Consider the following 18,290-nt stretch of genomic DNA (forward strand, 5'->3'; position numbering starts at 1 on the left):
CTTATTGATGCAGTTCACACTTGCTTTGTCTTACAGCAGCCTGTGTTAGCCCTTCCAAAGGGTACCAGCCTGGGTTGCCAAAAACTTCCCTGTACATTCACACTTACAGCCTGTGTTTTATGGTAACTGGTTTCATCCTGAGAAAGGTTTCATCCCTGCAAAGTATTTTGCTCAGCCGTATCCTATTGAAGAGGATTTCCTAAAAAAATGTGCAGTGGCAGTCAAGAAACCTGTCATATCTGCCTTAACAAAACCTTAATGATCCTGTTGAGAATGTCTCTGTTTTCAAGGACACTGTGGACAAAAGATTAAAAGCCCTCTTGAAAACATTTTTCTCCCTGGCAGGCTCTGCTATGCAATCTGCTCCTGCAACCATGTTAATTTTTCAGACTTTAGCTGTCCAGCCAGAAGAAATTTATTAGGGAATACATCCACTGCAACTCCTTGGACACCTACTTAGAATATCCTTTCACCCCAGAAATGGAAGGTCAAAGTTTCTGCAGGTAAACCTTGGGCTCCAGAGGCAAAAACAAGTTTTCTAAAGAATTTCAAGGGTTCCCAAAATTCTGCATGGTTAGTCATTGCTTTCCTTCAAACTGGGGAATTTCTAGCCTCTAGTGACATCAAGGATGCCTTATTTCACATCTCCATTTACCCACCACATCAATTCTACCTGCATTTTGCCATTGTTGCGTGTTGCCCTTCCCCATGTCCTTTGCATGGCACCTAAGGTTTTCACCAAGGTGATATTGCCTGTGGAAGCTTTGCTTCACTCTCAAGACATCCCGATTGTGGGATACTTGTATGGCCCCCTGCTAAAAAAAAGCAGTCGGTACAGACTTTGTCCAATGGACAGTACAGACGATGCAGAGATCCACATGGATTCTAAATCCCCAGTAGGTGGTTCTGGTTCTTGGTATCTTGGTAATTGGAGAAAACTCAGCTTCCAATCAATGTCTTGGAACTTAAGGCAAATCAGTTGTCCCTTCAACACTTGACCTTCTGGCTGCAGGATTTAGTCAGACATGGCCATAGCATTTGCCTAGATTAACCATCAGGAATGCACCATAGGTTGTACAGCTGAAAGAGAAGTGGACTTGATTCTGACTTGGGCAGAACTAAACAATTCAGCCCTGACTGGTGTGCACATCACAAGCTTAGAATATTGGCAGGCGGAGTTATTTAGGCATCAACATCTGGATTTGGAAGACTTCAACCAGAGATGTTTCAAGCTCTCTGTTGAAGCTGGGGGACACTAGATGTGGACCTCGTTGCTTCCAAGGTTAGCAGCAAAGTATACAGGCTCATTTGCAGGATCAAGGATCCTCGTGCCTTTGCAGTTAATGCTTTGGTAACTCAGTGAGGACAGTTCTACCCAATCTTTGCCCTTCCCTCTCTAAAGCTTCTTTCTCGCTTACTCTCAAGATGGTGGGCATTCTGGTAATTCTCAGTGCACTAAACTGGCCCAGGAGGACATGGTACTTGTACACTCAGACTCCTGGCAGACTCACTATGGGCCCTCCCAGATCACCCAGAGCTTCTGTCACACAGAACAGTCTACCATCTTGCTTCTCAGTCATTGGTTTTAACAGACTGGCTGTTGAAGCTCTTAAATGCTAGGAAATCACCTTCTTGCAAAGTCTACCATTGAACCTTAAAAGCGTGCTTTGCATGATAAGAGGCCAGGAAATTACATCCCAGGAGGAGCTTTATAGTATGAATCCTGGCTTGCCTCATACTCCTTATAGAAAGCTTTTGTGCAGAGTATTGTTCACATTGCTTGATCTATATGCTTTCCAGTGACACTATAAGATGTCAACCTGGCTCTGTCAGGCCTTCAGAAACCACCCTTTAAACCCATCAGGAATATTCCCCTGTCTACTCTCACTAACCTGGTTGCCTTCCTTGTTGCTATCACTCCTGCAAAGATTCACTCTACTATTGCTAGGTGAATAAGACAAATCATTGCTTGAGCTTGTAGTCTGAAAGATTTGTTTCGCCCTCCCCTGTAAAGGAACACTCAATTCGATTTGTTCGTACATTAGGCATTTGTCTACCAGATTTGTAAGTCTACCACCTGGCCTTCTGTTCATATGTTTGTTAGGTTTTCCTTGGTGGATGTTCATGTCTCATCTGATGCAAGTGTCAGTCATAAGGTGCTTCAAGCTGCTCTATAAATCTGTTCTATAAAGCCCTTCTCTTGAGCTCTTTAGTATGCGAGCCTGTTAGTATTTGCTTGATGTTACCCACCCCTCAGTTGGATAATGTTTGGGCGTCTCATAATTTAAAACTCTGCTCACGTGTCATGTAATGAATAATTAAAGTGATTATAAAGTCTTGTTTTTTTTTTTAATAAAAAACATGTTATACTTACTTCCTCTGTGCAATTGGTTTTGCACAGAGCAGGTTGGATCCTCCTCTTTTCAGGTCAATTTTTGCTCCTCCTAGCCTCTCCCCCCTGTCCTGTGCCCCCACAGCAAGCAGCTGTCTATTCAGACATGAAGCTGCCATTCGGCCCCGCCCCCTTTCTCTCCTGATTGGCTAACTGGCTTTAATTGACAGCTGCAGGAGCCAATGGCGCTGCAGCTGTGTCTCAGCCAATCAGGAGGGAGAATCCCGGACGGTCGAGGGACTCAAGGACATCGCTGGACTGAAGTGGGGCTCAGGTAACTATTAGGGGGTACTAGGGAGGCTGCTACACACAGAACGCTTTTTATCTGAATGCATAGAATGCATTAAGATAAAAAAAAAAAACCTTCTGCCTTTACAACTTCTTTAGGAAAAGGATTGTTCACTTGCCAGTAAAATCATTTTTTTGGAGTACATTCCATGACACAGGTCCCTCCACTCTTTTCTGAACATTCTCCACTTTGTTGCTTGCTACACACCTGTGGCTTGCTGAGAGTGGGAGGATTTATATTGAAGTTGCCATACAGCTTTGTTTGCCAGTGTCCAATTACCTGAAGGCAGCTGTATAACCCATTTTCTAAGACTCCAATCTTGATTACTGTAATGTACTCCAAGAGAAATATTTTAAAGGTATGTTATAAATCTGGTGAGATATTCCATAAGGCTTGCCTACTAAAGGGGTAGCATACACTGCAGCTTCCAGCAATAGAACACTGAGATTTGCTCAAGGGGTTATATCAAACACACATCCTTCCATTTAGAAATCAGTCTGAAAAGCACAATCAAACAGATATTTCCTCAGAAAAGAAATGTAGTCATTTTAACAATTTTTGGTAAAGTCCTTGCAATGTGAATAGATCACTCAGAAGGGTACTGAACGCAAGGAAACAGTGTTTTTTTTTTATTTATTTTTTTATATAAGGTATAAAGTACAGAATATGGGTATCATATTTAACAGATATAATTTAGTAGAGATATCTTGGACTTTTCATGAAAATTATGTAAGATGCTATTTGGATAAATATATTGTTGTAAGGTTCGTAATCACATTGATAATTGATCATACTTGTAAAGAAATATTGTATTGTATGGCTGTTGATTTTGTAAAACAAATATTTAAAAAATCAGTAAAAAATCATTGGAAAGTAAAAATAGCTAAGTACATTTTTTTATGCCTGTGTTTTATTATGCTTATTTGTTACTTTATTCTCTTTCAGGTGAATACCAGGATTTGGCACCTGGTATGAATTAGATGTACTGGACCAATGAAATAGGTGTACTGGACATACTTAGGTGTACATACAGTACATAGATGTGATACAAGCAGTGGCGTATCATAAATGTGTGCAGGGTGTCCACTGCACATGTGCCTCTGAGGGGGGGGGGAGCACTGTGACCCACCCTGCACCCATGGATGATTCCCTGGTTGACAGTCAAGGATGATCCGTGTGGCGGGGGGACAGTTGCTAGCACCAATCTCCCTGTATGGCTTTTCAGCTGACAGCAACTTCTCCTCCTCTCCCTTCCATGGCTGTCAGCTGAAAGGCTATACAGGGAGTTTAGTACTAGCAACTGTCCCCCCACCGCGCCGATCATCCCAGATTGTCCACATGTTCTCCTCCTCCAGCCCCCTTCCGTTTCCTTCCCCTCTGGCCCTATATGTCCTCCTCCTCCTGCGGCCCCCTCTGTGTCCTCCTCCACCCCCCCCCCCATCCCCCCGCAGCAGGATTCCTTCCTCTCCTCTCCCGCCGGCTGCTGTGGGGGATGTGTCAGGATGGAGAGCGGAGGAAGGGGCCAGTAAATATGTAATTGACCGGTCCTTTCCTTTTCAAAATTGGACACAGTGAGCAATCACTACTGATCACTCCTTGACACTAGAGTGTACCTCTAGAAGCTGGAAATCACTGCCGTAGACACTGCTACTATAATGATCTCTGCTAGCTTCCAGGTCCCATTTCGAGCAGCTGCCCTGCTGCATTGTGAACACAGAAGGTCAGTCGCTTGGCACAGGCACAATTGAGAGAAAGCTTTGCATTTTCTTAGTAAATGCAAAGAGTTCTCTGGTTGGACGAGGTGGAGAGGCAGGGCGGTGATGTCACATTCTCCACCTCGCACAATCAGAGAATGCTTTGGAATGTAATTTCCTGCTTGTGTGACTGGCTCACTGATTTTCTAAAAAGTCTATATAAGTCTCCAAATAAACTAGACGCTCCCACTCAGATTCAGTCTGCAAAGGACATAGTGAAATAAACAGATTTTTTTTTCTAATATGAAGCAATGCTTGTCAGTACCATTACCATTGGCATAAATCACCCAGAGAAGATTGTTCTTTGGTCAACAAAAGTGGAATTACACTTTAAATAAACTCAGGTCAGCTTTTTATGGTTTGATCCACAAAATATTTGCTAAAGCAAGCTGCAATATGTATTTAAGCTAATATGGGCTAGTTTTGGATTAAAAAATGTATCTTTAATATAATGCATCTTTAATTTTGGCACATTTTCTTTTCATATGCAAGTCATTTGAAATATTTCCAGGTTTTTATACATTAAAAGAGCTTCATGATTATCTGCAATCTCAGCTGCACATAAGAGCTACAGAGACACTATCAGTTTCTTAATGACTAATTAGTTTCAGTTCAAAGTTGGTACAATCCTTCGTCAGTGACTAAATGCGGTCCAGCAGACGTGAACAAATTACCCTTTGTAAGCCAGTCTATTTCATTTAAGAGTCAGAACCCAAAAGCCAGAAGCTTCAGCAAGTAGTGCAGCCTTGCACCTGTCTCATACACAATAAGTCTAGTTTTATTACGACAAAACCCACGGCAGTCTGTTTTTCATCACCTGCGTCACAAGGTCTAATAGATGAGAAGGCTGTAGGCAGTTTGCCATCCTAGCCTATTGGATTTCTTCTGGTTCTACCCATGAACTTTAGAACCCTGAGTCCACCCAGAGGTTTTCTTTCACTAAAGGTGACACCGGTTAAAATGAAAGCTTAGAGAACTGAAATTTTATCTTAGAGTTTTTAAATATACAAATTCATTTTTATTTCTTTATCTCCTTTTAACAAATATATGTCACAGATCTGTGAAGGCTTTTATGGTTTAAAAATGATTTCCAGTATGTATTAGGATTTGGGGGCCAATGAAATCATACAACCAAAGAAGTTAGAGTGAGGTGGACTAAAAGGAACCAAACAGCCTTCCACTAAGTCAGGCCATACATTATAATTTTTTTCCTTCAACCAGCAGGTTGAAGGAAAAAAATGTGTTGATTCCCCCATCAACACACACAGTTCTGATTGGGGAATTATTCCCACAGAACTATTGTGTTCTGCTAGCAGGAAGTCTTACCTGCCGGCAGAACACAATGATCAGTGTTGACAGCTATTGTCGGAGGCACTGATAGTTTGAATAAACCCAAAAGGCTGGTTGTTCTCAAGACAATTGATAGATCGACTTGTGTACAACCAGCTAGCCCATACATGGATTGAAATTCAGCTGGTCCCTGCTGAACTGGTCACATTTTAATCCATGTATGGCCGGCTTTAGTCAGTGTGAATCACAGTAGCGCCTTATTGATCATGAATTACCTTGTTTTAATGTTTTATTGGTCCCAAGCCCTACTCCATAAAAGCCATGGATTCAACGCACTGTATTCATGAAGGCCAACAAGCTGTATACATTGTAGAATAAATTACTCTATATTTTCTGAACAAAAACTATTATTTGGCTTTATCTGTGCTGTAAACCAGCTGTACAGTCGGTCCAGGGCTTCCTCCCTCAATAATGAAATAAGGATTAAACCTCTCATTTATTTGGATTTCTGGTGGAAGTGGGACATGCAAATACATTTTGCCTTAAGAGTGTTCTAGTGTGCCTCACTGTGTCTACTATGATGTGGGGGGCACTAGTGAGCTGCTACAGTGGCCTAATAAAATTAAATAAATGGGGGCTGAGTTGCTGCCACCACCAAATCATGTACTTAATCACTTGAATAATCGTAAATAGTCTAATAGTAAAGTGGAGCACTGTTCTGTTTAAACTATCATAATATATATATAATCAGTGTGAATTAAAGTTGCTCAGTGTAATAATATACATAAAGTTCAGTGAAAAATCATATATACACAATATCAGTGTGAAAAAAAAAAAATTGGCAAAAAAACTTTCCAACCAATGCGTTAATAAAAAGTCTTAAAAGACTATTAATATATATATTAACACATATATATATATATATTAATATATAGTATTATATAAACATTAGAGAACAGCGAAAAATAAGAAAGAATCTTCTCCCAAGTAAATTTGGTAAAAAAAATCTGTGAGTCCACCATGCAAAGTGCTCCACAGTACATTAAAATAAAGGTAAAATCTTCAGTGATCTAAAGTGATTACATTATGGGGTCCAACCTCCTTCTATCCACCTCTAGGTACAATGCGCGCTCACCTGAAAAAAGTTAAAACTTTCAATGTGAGCAAATGCTCCAAGTGAATCCTCTGCCTCCCTTCGAGTCCTCCTCTATCAGTAATGATTTGGCTCCACAAAAATGTTTAAACAAAGAAGATATTTCATTGTGCAGTATGTTTGAATTCATTCAATTTATTAAAAAGCAGCTTCATCTATTGCACTCACATTTTAAAAACTTGTAAAATCGCATATAAAGCATCCAGTATACTTAAAAAGGAAAGAGCAGCTCCAGCTCAGCAGCTCAAACTGGGTCGCAGTGACAGCAGATCTGTTGTCACAGGCTCCTCCGACGTGTTGCATCACTGGTAACGTGACTTCCTCAGGGTGAGAGCACAGTGACAGGCGCCAGAAATAAATCATCTCAAGCTGATTAGCATAGTAGCCATAGTAACGTCCTTTCGTGATCACATAACGAGCCTTACATGTACGATTGTAGGTTCACTTGGGAGAAGATTCTTTCCTATTTTTCACTGTTCTCTAATGTTTATATGACTTTTAAGACTTTTTATTAACACCTTGGTTGGAAAGTTTTTTTGCAATTGTTTTGAAAGTGTTTTCTGGACATTTTTTACACTGATATTGTGTATACATGTTTTTTCACTGAGCTTAATGTGCGTATGTTATTGTACTGAGCAACTTTGATTCACACTGGTTATATATTTATTATGTTAGCTTAAACAGAACAGCGTACCACTTCACAAATAAGCTATAGAATTAACTGTACCCTACTTTATGCAAAGATGGAAGCCCTCTAAAAAAGATCATATAGGCAAATTTAGTCAAATACGGCAGTCGTGGATCAAACGCTGCTTACTGCCAGATTTCTAAGAGGACCCACCACCCTCTGGGAATTTCTCTTCCCTTATCTTCTTTCCTCTCCCTCTTTCTTTTTTTATCTCTTATTCTTTTTTTTCCTTCTCAGCTCTAGCCTCCTTATTTTTATTTATTTTTTTTCTGTTTCAATATCATACCTATGAATAAGCCTGCTATTTAGAGCTAGGCTAAAGCCTAGCACACATGATGAGCTTATTGAACGAATGATCGTGCGTTTTTTTTGGGATGCTAGTCTCCAGATCAAAAAACAAATAGGTTATTAAAGTACGAAAATTCACATACAACAGAATAAAAATTCAGAAATTATGTAATGTATTTGTATTGTATGTTTTCGGGTGAAAACTGTACCGTTTAAACGAAAATCGTACGATCTAGTATCGTATGAGAAATTTTTTTGTGTTTGTCCCTTCTGAAGATTTCTGTACTAACGATCAGATTATGGTACGATCGCTTCGAAAGCGGTATTTTATTTGATATTCTAATCATGTGTACATAGTTTTAGTCTCACTTAATGTCTAATGATACCCTCCCTTTAATTGTTTTTTTCTTTTGGTTTTTTTTTTTTTGGTTTTTTTTTGCTCATGCTAGTTCTCTCATGATCTATTTGTAAGTTCATAACTCTTACTGAAAATAGGCCACTGCACAGCAGATGGATAGAAATTGTTTTTAATGCAATACATGAAGTTTAAATGCAAATGTTGTGTGGACTGAGTCAACAAGCAGGCAAATTAGTCAACAGGCTATGCTCTACTTGTGTTCCTTTTTGTAACCAATGGTCGCTTATTTCATCACAGAGGTCTATCTTATGTTCACTGTTTAATTTGTTTCTCTTCAATGCATTTCAATAAAACTTTTGAACAAGAAAAAAAAAAGTGTACCCCAAAACAATTATATTTTTTTCATGTTGAAGTGTGTGTATAGCTCATTTTTTAATTTAGTTTATTTAGTTTTATGTAGGGTATAGAAAGGTTCAAATCCCTGCTAATTTATATTTTTGCTGTTTGTGTTGCATTGGAGAGCCTGTCTTGGAAATCCAACCGGAAATCAGAGATCACTTCTACAAAGTGAGGGGAATTCCAGTCTTAGACAGTTGTCACAAGAACAAGTGTCCTCAGTGGAAGATTTACCCTTACTTATTGTTCTGGTGACAACTGTAAAATTTTGGATATCCCATCTCTTGGTCACAAGGATAAATACAGAGAGTAAATCCAACATAAATGGAACAAATCTCAGCCAGTTCAGCAGGGAACAGCTGGGACTTGATTCATGTATGGGCAGGCTGACTGTTCCTATGTACCCAAGTCAATCTATTGATCGACTTGGGTACAGTCAACATGTCCGATTTTTAGCATGCGATTATTGCCAGTGGACAAAGCCACCAGCAATAATCACTGTGTTCTCCCAGCAGGGATGGCTCCACTTACACTGACTGTGTTGATGGGGGAATCAAGCATCTTTCTTTCCTGCAACTCCTGGTTGCAGAAAAGACAATCGCAAAATCTATGGCCTGTCTAATTCCCTTCAGCCGGAACACAGACAGCAATAAAAAGTTGACCAATTCTAATCCTTCCTTACGTTTCCAAAACTAGCTTTGACTATACATTAACTTTAAGTATATACAGAATAAGAAATATGAAGGTGTTCCACTGTGTATGTAGTACTCTCTTTGACAATGCCTTCATCTGCTTTTTTCTCTCCAAAGGATGACACTATCTCTGTTCAGGCATCATCCAAAGTAGGACACCTTCACTTATATCTGAGGAAGATCAGCTCCTGCTGCAGCCTCTCCCCTTCTGACTTGCTACACAGTTGTTATGCACTGTACATTTACATAGTGATCACTGGGGAAAATGAATGATTCCTCCTGCCAGCAGCAGATCATGCCAGTCTAGGCAAAGTCACTTGACTAAAGATCAAAGATTTTATTTTTATTTTTTTCTAAAAATTATACTTTGCCTGTATATTTTGACATGTCAGAAATGTATTCATGCAGCAGTTTTAATTCACTGAAAGATCAAATTTAAATGTTTTCTATATTACTTGTCCAAATGCAATATATACCCTTCTGTAAGATACTTCTTTGTCATTTACACCTTACAAGTCCTAATTAACACTATTTCATGATAACTAAGTCAGCTTACTACATTTCTGGTGTAACTTTTTTAACTGGAGCATAACTATTCTTCTAAATCCAGTAACATTCGTTTTACAGTTTACCATCACAAGTAGACTGGAAGTTAGGTTTTTATAAAAGCCTTTTCAATGCCTATTTTCTGTCTGTACAAAGACATGAACATCCATTCAATACTTCTTTTCACTATTGCTGGATTATCACTAATCCTGTTATTTTCAGATACTGTATATAGCTAAGGTTTTAGCTGTTGCATATAGAATGTCTATCATTAAAATTGAAAATGTTCTGAAAGGCTCTGCTCACTCATCACAGTTTACAATTTCAGCAGCAACTTCACTACTGAATTGTTAATGCTTTATGTCTTTCTTTCCTTAATCACTTATGTTTCCACGCATGACTTTTTACCTTAAGAAAATGAAAGTCTGATTGCGCACGGTGGGAAAAATGGCTCCTTTATTCCATTGCATTGTTTGAGCTATTTGATCCGAGCATTATTTTTTTATTAAGCAGCAATGATTGAGAAGTTCTGACATTTCAATTACTTGTAGCAGGGCTGCATGTTGGCAGAGGTGCAAGCTAATAAAAAGCCAAGATTAATCCTGCATTTTTGTGCATTGTTTGAAACTGAAAATGGCGTCATGGTTATTCTGAAGGAGAAACAGTGCTGCTTTTACTGAAATATTATGAGCTGGTAAGTCTACTCAGTCATCGTGTTCTCATTAACAAAATTTAACTCTAGGTTTGATAAAATCAAACTGTCCTTGTGACTGATGTCACCAGTTTGGAAAGTGATGGAAAATAAAAAATGTCACAGTTGTCACCAGGAAACGAAAGCATGGGAGGTCACTCAGTGGAGACCCCAGTGGGGTTAACTCTTTTGGTGACATCTGTCAATGGAGGGATTTCCCTTCCCTTTGGAGGGCATTTACTAACCATCCACATCTTTATATGGAGTTTTTAGTGCTGTGCTTGACTCTGCTGGGGAGATTTCAGCTCACTTTCTGTTACAATGGGGTTTATTTAACCAGTTTTCGGGAAAGGATTTGCCCCCCTAATGACCAGGCGACTTGTCCTGCAACTTGGGACTGCAAAGTCGCATGACAAATTGTACCCCATGATTTCCAATGAGTACCGTTTATATCTGTGCACCTTTAAGTCGCAGTGACTTCAAAGTAGTAAAGTGTATAAAGCAGCGCTAATAAATGAAAATCAGTGATTTGAAAAACATGAATAAATTAATTATAAATCAATTAAATATTAAAGTGTCAAACTTATGAAGTGAAGAAAAAATGAAACAAAAGTCCATCAAAGCCCATAAACAAAGGCTAAATGAGGAAAAAATGTGCACCACAAATAGTTCAGAAAAAAGGGGTGAGGGCCAAATGTCCACAGATCACTCCATCCACTAGTGTCCCCACATACTCAAATAGGCAATGCTTCCACCACCAAGTGACACCAAGTCTCTTAACTGATCGAGTGGGCCATCATATAATATGGTCAAATGCGCATGTTACGTCTCCTTATGCAAGGGAACTCCAGGACGCCAGTGATATATCCAATCAGGCCTGATTGATCATCAAGATGAAAAATAAAAAGCATATGTGCCCATAGTGTAATCCATAAAAAAATGTATTGAAAAATTACAAATAAAGACTTGTAAGTGATAGCAGGATTGCACCAAACAAGTCCCAGGGCAAAAAACGTAAAAAATGTTTTGCCTATGGTGATAAAATACAACATAGTTGCTTTCCCATTAGCAGCAGGCTCTGTGGTTGCACTGGACTCATCCGCCAGTCAGCAAGAGTGCATGATGAAAAAGCGTCATAGCCATACCCAACGTGTTTCGTCAGAGAGATGACAGTACTAGTCCCTTTACTACTTTGGTCCGACTTTGATGTGACTTGAGGTCCACAGACTTGAAGATTACACAGGCATTGCTTCAAGTCAAATCGAACGCGACAAAGTCATGTCAAATTCACGGCAAAGTTGCGCGACTTTCAGGTCACACAAGTGTGAAAAGGATGTTTAAGGGCTCACTCACACTATAGGGTTAATTTACTAAAACTGGGGAGTGCAAAATCTGGTGCAGCTCTGAATAATAAACGATCAACTTTCAGTTTTTTTTTAGTTTTAAATTTTAATTGAAGAAGCTGCACAGCTGCACCAGATTTTGCACTCTCTGGGTTTAGTAAATCACCCCCAATGTGTTGCGACCTATGTTTTTCCACACTGAATAAACACAGGTCACCAATAGCACACATAGAACAATTGTTTTCCTATATGTCTCGTTCCCAGCACATCGCTGGTGTGTTTTGCGGTGCATTTCAGTGTAGAAAATTGTAGGTTGTTTGTATTTTTTGCACCGCACTGCTGTGGAGTGGCATGAATGAAGGTTCTATGAATTTGTTGAACTATGTGACTCTTTTAAATGAAATTGAAAGAAAAAAACAACAAAAACAAAGCAAGAAAAAAAAATCAGTGTGTTGTGCTACAAATTGCATTACGCTGCTCCTTGCCCAAACCAACACTGCACTAGCCTTTAACAATATGAAGCTAATAGCATGGCATTTTAAACCTATCTTCTGGGTATGATGGTATGTATATCTACCTAGTCTCTGTATTTGTATTCATGCCCAGAACAAAGCGACAACACATCCCTAGCTATCACTTCAAATCTGCTTATTCACTCAGTAAATGGAATGGTTTCAGTTCTTGGGGTCTTTTATCAAATCATGGTTACCTGGGCTACTTTTTGTAATTAGGTTTAACCCTTTTTGGTGTACAGTATCCTATTAGAAAGTGCAATTTTGAGCATTCTGTAGGATAAGGTTACACTGATGGCAACGGTAAATAAAAGACTTTACATTAATGTTGCTTTGAGCATTCACTCTGCTTTGATTTCAATTAACTTTTTTGTATTACAAACAATTATGTAGCCCCTTAGTGAAAAAAAAGATACAAGAAGCTATCCTGAAGTTCTGGGTCTCTATATAAGCACCTGACTTTTCATTAGGCAAGTGGCTTGGTGTTCTTCTTTTCAGTATAAAAAAATAACTCCTATATATGTTTAAAACCACTCCTGGACAGGAAGGATTTACCCCCTTAATGACCAGGCTATTTTTTGCGAACTGCGTTATTTTTATTACTATTACTATTTTATTACTATTATTTTGGCACTGCGTTAATTAAACTGACAATTGGGCGGTCGTGCCATGCTATACCCTAATAAAATTGATGTTCTTTCTTTCCCACAAATAGAGCTTTCTTTTGGTTGTATTTGATCACCTCTGCGATTTTAATTTTTTGTGCTTTAAACACACAAATAAAAGCAACAATTCTAAAGAAAAAAAAAAACTATATTTTTTACTTTCTGCTATATGACATTCCCCAATAAAAAAATTAAAAATCAAATTTTTTCATCATTTTAGGCCAATTTGTATTCTGCTACTTTTTTTTGGTTAAAAAAAAATCCCAATAAGTGTATATTGATTGGTATGCACAAAAGTTATGAAGTCTACAAACTAGGGGAAAGATTTATGTAATTTTTTTTTTGTACTAGTTATGGCAGCAATCAGCACATTTTAGCGGGACTGCGACATTTCAGCCGACAGATCGGATGCCTAATTGACATTTTTGACACTTTTGGGCATACCAGTGACATTACTACAGTAATCAGTGCTAAAAATATGCACTGTTACTGTACTAATGACACTGGCAGGGAAGAGGTTAACACCAGGGGTGATTAAAGGGTTAAATGTGTCCCTAGGGGGTGCTTTCTAACTGTTGGGGGGATGGGCTTGCTGCATGAATACAGAGACCTGTGTTCCTAAATAAGAGGAACACAGGATCCCTGTGTTCATAACTGACAGAACAGCAGTCTGCCGTGTTTACAATGGCAGACTACCGTTCTGTCTCCACAGGGAGCGATCACGGGTGCCTGGCGGAAATCGCGGCTGCTGGACCCGCTGATTAGCTTACCCCCTAGCAGTCCCGCGAAGCGACGTACAGGTACATTGTTTCACAGGACAGAGCCAACCTGCCGCAGTAAAACTACGGTGGCTGGTCGGCAAGCGGTTAAGCTAACACACTCCGTTAGGTTTCTATTTGCTTTGTGAATATGCAGGAGAGTAAAGCCCCGTACACACGTACCGATCGTCGGCCGAACGATCGGACATCTTTTGTCCGCGGGCTGTCTTGTCTGTTGAAAAGTGCAAAAGACTGCACACGAATTTTGTCGGCCAACAACAGCCGACTGCAGAAGTGATGTCATGTGATGGTTAACTTTCCTTGTCTTTTTTCTTTTCTAAGCATGCTCAGTCTTGCAAATCTGCTGTCTGTCGGCCGAAATCTGTACTGACTGGCGAACAATCGGCCGTTCTGGTGTCGGCATACAAAAATTTTAATGCTTGCACGACAGATTCTGTTCGGCCGAAAGTGCGCTGTCGGCTGTCGGAAGCATCATACTAACAAGCCGAAAATCAGCCGATCGGTCGTCGGCCGAATCTTTTCGGCCGACAATCTGCACGTGTATACGGGCCTTTAGAGCCTGTGTTGACCAGCGTTGATGGGCAAATGGATCGTGCTTTTGACATTGCTTTGAGATGCTTCTGAGTTTATTGCAGATGCAGTTGACCTGCTTCAGCTGCTTCTGCATTACAATACACTTGTATTTGGAGAGAAGCAATTCTGAAGTGAACAAAAGCCTATAGACAGAGGTCCTAATGATAAAGATCATAGCTAGGGTTGAGGTGCAGGTTTGCAACAAAGGATTCACAAATCAGGTATATTTGGGCAATAGCTTTGCAGGTCCATGGACAGAAATAAGGAACACATTTTAAAGCAATGCATAGCCGTTGACACTGCTCACCAAAGTCACAGAAGCAAAGTCCCACAGTATTTAAATGAATGGATAACTCAGCCGCCTTTTAATAAACGCACCCTTTTAATTAAAGGCGGCTGAGTTATTCTTTCATTCAAATACTGTGTGACTTTGCTCTTTTGACTTTGCTGAGCAGTAGCCATATTGTCCATGTGGGTTTGAGTTTATAGGGAGAGATACGTTTTGTTTGTTTGTTTTTTAATTTATTATTTATTTGGCATTGGTACATGTCCCCCATGGCAGTGCCCAGCTTCATTTTCCATTTACAATAGCATTTTTATTAGTCCTACAAATGGCCAGAACTGCAAAAAAGATATGCCCCCATAGACTTCAGTGGGATTTGCTGCAAAGTTCCTCAACTTTGAGTAAGATTTGCAAAAATGTCTGCGAACCAAACTCAGGCAGATTCACTCATCCTTAATCATAGCTACAGTATCTCACAAAAGTGAGTACACCCCTCACATTTTTGTAATTTTTTTTATATCTTTTCATGTGACAGTGAATAAGGTGGAAGGTGGAAGGTGGAGGAGCGCAATGTCTCTAACATCCACCAGCTCTGTGCTGAAAAATAATGGTAGCCACACAATGTATTGACACTTTGGGCCCAATTTGGACATTTTGACTTAGGGGTGTACTCACTTTTGTAGCCAGCAGTTTAGGCATTAATGGCTGTGTGTTGAGTTATTTTGAGGGGACAGCAAATTTACACTGTTATACAAGCTGTACACTCACTACTTTACATTGTAGCAAAGTGTCATTTCATTAGTGTTCTCACATAAAAAGGTCTAATAAAATATTTACAAAAATGTGAGGGGTGTATCCACTTTTGTGAGATACTGTATATGAGGATATGTTGTTTCTCTACCTGTGTTTTATTGCAAACTGTTAGATAGGGCCAATTTGGTTTGGTTGCAGACTTGCTGGTAAGTGTGATGGTAAATTTTCTGTTGTTTGTAACGTGCAAAGCCCCTTCTATGTGCACCTTACTGTAAAGGCTAGTTATATGTAGCACCCTACAGGTAGGTGCTAGGTAAATGTATAGTGGGCCTTGTCTGCCTAACAGCAGGGCTGTGATTTATTTAGCTTGGGGGTCAGGGCTTCCAGATGTGCCTGCTGAGGGGAGAAGTATCTCTACTGGCTCCTGTAAGAGGCTTCTCATAGGGCAGTGTGGGAAGCCCAATCAGGGGACACATTCCAGCTTGTAACTTCCCCAGAAGGCAGATTATGCTGCAAAGGATTCTGGGAGTGGGTATAAGTTTGGGGGGAAGTGGGTGGCACCGTGTCTTTGGCGGGAGAAGAGTCCCAGGAAGAAGAGTGCGGCTGTCTCTCCTCCTGTCTGAGGAAGGTGGATGTCTCAGGGTGTCGCCTGAGTGTCCAGAGAGTGCTGAGTGAGCTGAGGGGATCCGGTGTGCCGAGAGTCTGTGGAGAGAGAGAGGGGTCCGGTCCCAGAAAAGCCTACACAGGTCATGAGTACTGAGGATTGCCCCTGGGGGTCTGCCTAAAGTTAGAGGGGACCACTCCGGAAGAGGTTCTGGGATTCAGTGTCAGCTAGCTGCAAAGGGGGTACCTAGGTTGAGGACCCTGAGGTTACAAAGGGGGTACATAGTCAGTGGACCCTGAAGAGTTAAAGTCAAAGGGGGGGGCACCTGCAGCTGGGCCCTGAATTGTATAGAGTGTGTCAGTTGCAAGTACAGCTATACAGAGTTCTACTTCATACTACCTCAAGCTGGGCAAAGCAGGGGACAGTATTCGGTGATTTATACAGCATCACAGTGTCAGGAGTTCTACAGTTCTCAGTCCTGAGTCTTCTGGATTAAAAGTCGAGGATTCAGCACTTCTGTGTTCTACAAAGTATTCTCAGCATTAGTGAGCACCGGCTGGCGGCAAGGAAGCCCCAGCGGGCATTTTCAGGAGTAAAGTCCCATGTGTAATTAGTTCAAGCCTCAAGGAGTATCCCACTCATTCCCTTCTCCCATCCCCTTTAAATCAAATAAAAAACCACAAACAAAGATGCCGGAGTTGTCGCTGCTTCAGTTATCACACCCAGGGTCACAGCTTACATGGGCTGGAGAGACTACCGGTACTAATGGCAGACCCACATCAGGAGAGACTACCGGTACTAATGGCAGACCCACATAAGGAGAGACTACCGGTACTAATGGCAGACCCACATCAGGAGAGACTACCGGTACTAATGGCAGACCCACATCAGGAGAGACTACCGGTACTAATGGCAGACCCACATCAGGAGAGACTACCGGTACTAATGGCAGACCCACATCAGGCCACAGGCCTGGAAACCTTGCTACATATAGATTGGGGTGGTTGCCACTTACTGTATCTGTACATGTGGTCTCTGTAACCCTTGTATTTAATATCCTTATAAGAATTTAGCATCATCTTATTAACCCGGGTAGCTATGTCAGTTTTGTGTAAGCTATTACAGAAGGGCATCAAAAGCCAATAGCTATGCTTGTTTTCAAAAAGTAAGTATATAATGAAGAATTAAAAAAAAACAGCACATTTGAATTAATGGAGAGAATGATGATCTCACTCTGCTTACTTTGCCTTGAACTAGAATACGTTGTCAGCTGTAGTGTCTGTGATTGAGATGGCCATCTCCATCTCCTCCAAAGCAAGAGACCTCATAGTTAGAAACAGAGTTACCACTAAGGCAAAGAATGATATATGCCCCAAAGAAAGACATGTCCCCAATTCAGTAATGGTCATAAAATCCACCCACAAAGGGAAACTCTAAGCGAAAAAAATAATCACAGTTCAAACAAATATATATGGAATTGGTGGACAAAAAATACTTGTGAAGCAATACCTCCTTATCTGATCAATTTAGCATTTCCAGGCTAGAGTGTGTCTTCATATATTAAGGGCTGCAATACACTAAGATCTTTGGGGTAATAATGAATTTGATCACACTGGTATCATCCCCACTGAAAGCTCATCCTCATCTTAACACAACTAGATATCACCTAATCCAACTCATCAATTTAAAGAACATGCATTCCCACTACAAGTCTGATTTCTGCTGAGAGCTGTTGTCAAACAAATTGGTTTAAAGACAGATTTCAGCTAAATATGCTGTATGAACTGAGCAATTATGTCATGGCTTTTGAATGAATATATTAGTAAGTAAAGTTTTGCTGTAACTAGTCAGAATAATTAAAAAACTATGACTTCCATTTTGGAGAAAAAAGGTCCTGTTTATTTCTAGGCAAGCCTGTAGTTGAAATTTTGGTCTTACCTTTACTAAATAAGCCTGACAGTCACTGACATAGTCGTATTCCAAGCCATCAAAAGTGTAATAGTGACGATCACCATACACAGTACAGACAGAAGGACATGGGTAACTGGTGCAATTAAATACTCCTCTTTTGCAAACACTAAAAGAAAACAGATTAACGTTAGCACATAATAATTGAAGTAACAGATGCAATCATTGTCCACACTGAATATACAGTAATTAAACATCCCATAGATACTGATGTCATATAGAGATACAATTAATTATCAATGCTGACTTTGTGGGCCACAGCTGAAAATTCCT

General features: G+C 40.1%; 1 protein-coding gene across 1 annotated transcript in view; it reads right to left on the bottom strand.

The window, feature by feature from the left end:
* The window catches only part of OTOGL (otogelin like), a 234,872-nt gene that overhangs the window by 126,749 nt on the left and 89,833 nt on the right, over positions 1-18,290 (bottom strand). Inside the window, exon 20 of the mRNA XM_082255665.1 lies at positions 17,988-18,126. Within this exon, the coding sequence (XP_082111791.1) occupies positions 17,988-18,126 (139 nt within the window). The remainder of the gene's footprint in view (positions 1-17,987; positions 18,127-18,290) is intronic.

Source organism: Pelophylax lessonae (assembly GCF_965119305.1).
Source record: "Pelophylax lessonae genome assembly, chromosome: 4".
In the NCBI taxonomy this organism is placed as follows: domain Eukaryota; kingdom Metazoa; phylum Chordata; class Amphibia; order Anura; family Ranidae; genus Pelophylax; species Pelophylax lessonae.